The following is a 4,787-nucleotide window of genomic DNA, read 5'->3' as shown; positions in this document are numbered from 1 at the left end:
CAGTTGTTTCTTTAATTATTTATGCCAAAAAAAAAAAAAACCCTCAAATTGTCAGAGAGTAAAGAGAATTATCAAGAAGTAAAATTCCTTTGCTGCTGCTAAGTCGCTTCAGTCGTGCCCGACTCTGTGCGACCCCATAGACGGTAGCCCACCAGGCTGCCCGTCCCTGGGATTCTCCAGGCAAGAACTCCTTTAATATACTAAAAAAAAAAAACACATATCCATTGTAGCAATGGACATGCAAAGTATAATTGGCATAACTGGGAGTTTCTTTCTACAGATCAGAATTCAAAAGTAGAAACAATGAGAAAAAACAGAACGCTCAAATATTTCTCCTCTAAACTCCTTTATGACTTAGCATGGCTAGATTAGAGAATTAGAAAATAAGACATATCCTTACCTAGGAGTGCCACCAGGGTTAGCAGTATCACAATATGTTTCATTCCTTTTCTTTTATGGAAATACAGGAGAATGCAGAAAACTAATATTTCTAAAATCTAGAAAGGGAAATAAGAAGAGTAAAGTTTAAATTATTCTACACAAAGTCTTCAGAATGCCACTTTTTGATTTTGCAATGAGTATCATACGAGGGTTGAGGGTGACTAGAGTTCCCAAGGACAATTCTAAATACATGAGAACAACATAAGGAGCCTCAGCCATCCAAACTCAAGAGTTCTACCACCACCTACAGGGCAATGACACCCAGCTCTAGATCTCCAGTTCTCCCTGCAACTCCAGTCTCATTCACCCAGGCATCGACCAGACATTCCCACGGGCATGTTCAACAGCCATATCATATGAATATGGGCAACACTTAACACTCTTTGAGGGGGAGGGGCTGTACCATGGGGCTTGTAGGATCTTAGTTCCCTGACCAGGGATGGAACCCATATACCGTGCAGTAGAAGTGCGGAATCTTAACCACTGGACTGCCAGAGAAATCCCAACACTTAACTCTTTTTTTTTTCCCCTCTCCATCAACAAGGTTGAATTGTTATGGCTCATTCCAGTGATAACAAAAATAAAGAATCAATGGTACAACATTTAGAAGACTATTTTTTTGTGTGTGGTTTTGGAAACAATTTTTTTTTTCCTTTTAAATATATTTAATTTATTTATTTGGCTGTGTGGGGTCTTAGTTGCAGCATGCTGGATCTTTCATTGTATCAAGTGGGGTCTAGAGCCCTGACCAGGGATTGAACTCTGCCCCCTGCACTAAGCGCAGACTCTCAGCCACTGGACCACCAGGGAAGCCCCTGGAAACACAGTTTGACTCTTGTTATAAAAATAATATACCATATTATTAAGATCTGTAACCATATTATGGTATTATATACCATAATAATAATATGTGTAACACTTTACTTATGCCCAAGGTAGCTGATAGGATGGAAACCAGGACTCAATACACATTTTCTTCACTGGTTTGGGCAACACTTAATTCATGATCGCCTAGCTTCTCTGCCTGTTCCTACTGGGCCCCCACCCCCTTAGGAGGTGCCCTGTTGCACAAGCTGAAAAGTCCTCTCTTTCCCTCCCTCCCCCCACCCTCTCTGACTGTTGCAACAGCTTCTACTTTGTCTTTGACTTGACTCCTGTCTCTTAATCATCCAGCCATTGAGCAACTAGAGGAGTCATTTAAAAATGCAATTTGGATAATGAACTATTTCATTCATAGAGACTCATTACTTGTCTGATATACATATTAGGTATTTACAGTACTATGACAAGTACCACTGTGCCCTCTACCCAACCTGAGACGAGAACCCATCAATCTCCGTGAAGTCTTCCCTTCACAGCTGCTCTCCCCTTCTGTGGCCTCCCCAGGAACCACTATATTGAATTTTGTGTTTACCATTCATTTTCTTTAATTATGTTTCTATGCATTCCCAAATGATACCATTTATTTTTACACATTTGTTCTTTATACAAGTAGAGTCATATACTTGCCTTTGCTCATTTGCTTTTTTTTTCCCACTGTGTATTATAAGATTCATCCAGGATGATACATGTAGTAAAAATATAAATTAGACCTAGTCATTCCTTTGCTTAAGACTCCTGGGACCCCATCATCGGGTATGGCTGGCTCATGGATGGTCCACCTGCAGTAGCTACAACGGCTTCCCCACCGCCCCACTTCGGTTCTTTGTGGTTCTCAGGCTGCTCCTGCCTTTGGGCCTTTGCACTGACAGTTTGCCCTGCCTGGAATGCGCTTTCCCTGAGCTTTTGTTTGCACAATGATTCCTAGTCACTCAGACCCTTGGAGAGGTCTTCCTAGATCATTCTGTTCTAACAGAGTCACCTAGTCATCCTTTCACAACCTCGACTTCAGGTGGCAACTGTAGAGTGTCTTAACCATGACCTGTCCATGTGTTTGTTTCTTGTCTGTCTCCACCAGCACATCAGCTCTGTAAGAACAGGAACCTTTTCTGCCTCCAGTGCCTGGCACTCAGTTGGTCACTCAATAAGTCTTTTTGGAATTAATGAGTCAATTACACATCAAATTTATTATCAACAGTTTGCCAAAAAAACAGACCAAATGTCTAATAAACTGAGTATTCAATAAGTATTAATTGACTGAATGTCTAAAATTTTCCTTCCTTTAAGAAAATGAGTATAATTTTGAACCCTCAATTTTATTTTTTAGTTTTTTTTTTCTTTTTTGAGGTCCTTAAGATAATCCAAAAGTTGTCTGAGAAAACCTTACAAACACCTGAGAAAAGAAGAGAAGTGAAAGGCAAAGAAGAGATGGAAAGATATACCCAAGTGAATGCAGAGTTCCAGAGAGTAGCAAGGAGAGAGAAGAAAGACTTCTTAAGTGAACAATGCAAAGAAATAGAGGAAAACAATAGAATGGGAAGGACTAGAGATCTCTTCAAGAAAATTAGAGATACCAAGGGAGCAATGCAAGGATGGCACAATAAAGACAGAAATGGCAAAGACCAAACAGAAGAAGAGGAGATTAAGAAGAGGGGGCAAGAATACACAGAACTATACAAAAAAGATCTGAATTACCCAGATAGGCATGATGGTGTGGTCACTCACCTAGAGCCAGACATCCTGGAGTGTGAAGTCAAGTGGGCCTTAGGAAGCATTACTATGAACAAAGCTAGTGGAGGTGATAGAATTCCAGCTGAACTATTCCTTAAAGATGATGCTGTTAAAGTGCTGCACTCGATACATCTGGAACTTTGGAAAACACAGCAGTGGCCACAAGACTGGAAAAGGTCAGTTTTCATTCTAATCCCAAAGAAGGCCAATGCCAAAGAATGTTCAAACTACCATACAATTGCACTCATTCCGCATGCTAGAAAGGTAATGGTCAAAATCCTTCAAGCTAAGTTTCAGCAATAAGTGAATCAAGAACTTCCAGATGTACAAGCTGGATTTAGAAAAGGCAGAGGAACCAGAAATTAAGTTGCCATCATCCATTGGGTCATAAAGAAAGCAAGGGAATTCTAGAAAAACATCTTCCTTCACTGACTATCCTAAAGCCTTTGACTGTGTGGATCACAACAAACTATGGAAAATTTTTTAAAGAGATGGGACTACCAGACCACCTTACCTGTCTTCTTAGAAACCTGTATATACATCAAGAAGTAACAGAACCAGACATGGAACAATGGACTGGTTCAAAATTGGGAAAGAAGTCCATCAAGGCTGGATATTGTCATCCTGCTTATTTAACTTATATGCAGAGTACATCATATGAAATGCCAGGCTGGGTGAATCACAAGCTGGAATCAAGACTGCCAGGAGAAATATCAACAACCTCAGATATGCAGATGATACCACTCTAATGGGAAAAACTTGAAGAGGAGCTACATAGCCTCTTGAGGAAGTTGAAAGAGGAGAGTGAAAAAACTGGCTTAAAAATCAACATTCAAAAAGCTAAGATTATGGCATCCTGTCCCATCATTTCATGGCAAATAGATGGGGAAAAAGTGGAAACAGTGACAGACTTTTATTTTCTCAGGCTCCAAAATCACTGCGAATGGTGACCGTTCCTTGGAAGGAAAGCTATGATAAAACTAGGCAGTATATTAAAAAGCAGAGACATCACTTTGCTGACAAAGGTGCTTACAGTCAAAGCTATGGTTTTTCCAGTAGTCATGTACAAGTATGAGAGTCAGGTCATAAAGAAGGCTGAGCACTGAAGAATTGATGCTTTTGAACTGTGGTGCTGGAGAAGACTCTTGGGAGTCCCTTGGACAACAAGGAGATCAAACCAGTCAATCCTAAAGGAAATCAATCCTGAATATTCATTGGAAGGATTGATGTTGAAGCTCCAATAGTTTGGCCACCTGATGCGAAGAGCTGACTCAGTGAAAAGACAGTGAGGCTGGGAAAGATTGAGAGCAGGAGGAGAAGGGGGTGACAGAGAATGAGATGGTTGGATGGCATCATTGACACAATTTGAGCAAACTCAGGGAGATAGTGAAGGACAGGGAAACCTGGTGTGCTGCAGTCCATGAGGTCACGAAGAGTCAGATATGACTTAGCGACTGATCAACCACAACAAGATACCTGAAGCAAAGCTCTTTTCTTTCCCCCAAAGAGACAGTATCTCTGGACTGAAATTATAAATATGAATGTTTACATTGGACACGTAAAAATATCAGCACTAGTTTTTTTTTTTTCTTTCTTAAAAATGATGAGAGTTGGGTGCCAGGAGCCGGTGAGGCATTCCACTCGTGACAAAGGTCATGAGGAAGGAGGCTCGGCATACGCAAAGGTGGGATCGAGCCTCGGGAGTCCCCCTGGATATTCTTGAGCATCTTCCCCCC

At 40.9% G+C, this 4,787-nt stretch overlaps 1 protein-coding gene across 1 annotated transcript in view; it reads right to left on the bottom strand.

Moving 5' to 3' along the window:
* Positions 1–4,787, bottom strand: part of NIPAL2 (NIPA-like domain containing 2) — a gene marked incomplete at its 5' end in the record, with an annotated part of 95,086 nt that overhangs the window by 20,404 nt on the left and 69,895 nt on the right. The window contains one exon of the mRNA XM_010863560.1: positions 401–497. Within this exon, the coding sequence (XP_010861862.1) occupies positions 401–497 (97 nt within the window). The remainder of the gene's footprint in view (positions 1–400; positions 498–4,787) is intronic.

This window comes from Bison bison, unplaced genomic scaffold (assembly GCF_000754665.1).
Source record: "Bison bison bison isolate TAMUID 2011002044 unplaced genomic scaffold, Bison_UMD1.0 scf7180017864491, whole genome shotgun sequence".
NCBI lineage: Eukaryota > Metazoa > Chordata > Mammalia > Artiodactyla > Bovidae > Bison > Bison bison.
The sequence above is the reverse complement of the archived record's forward strand: the minus strand, read 5'-3'. Positions and strand labels throughout refer to the sequence as shown.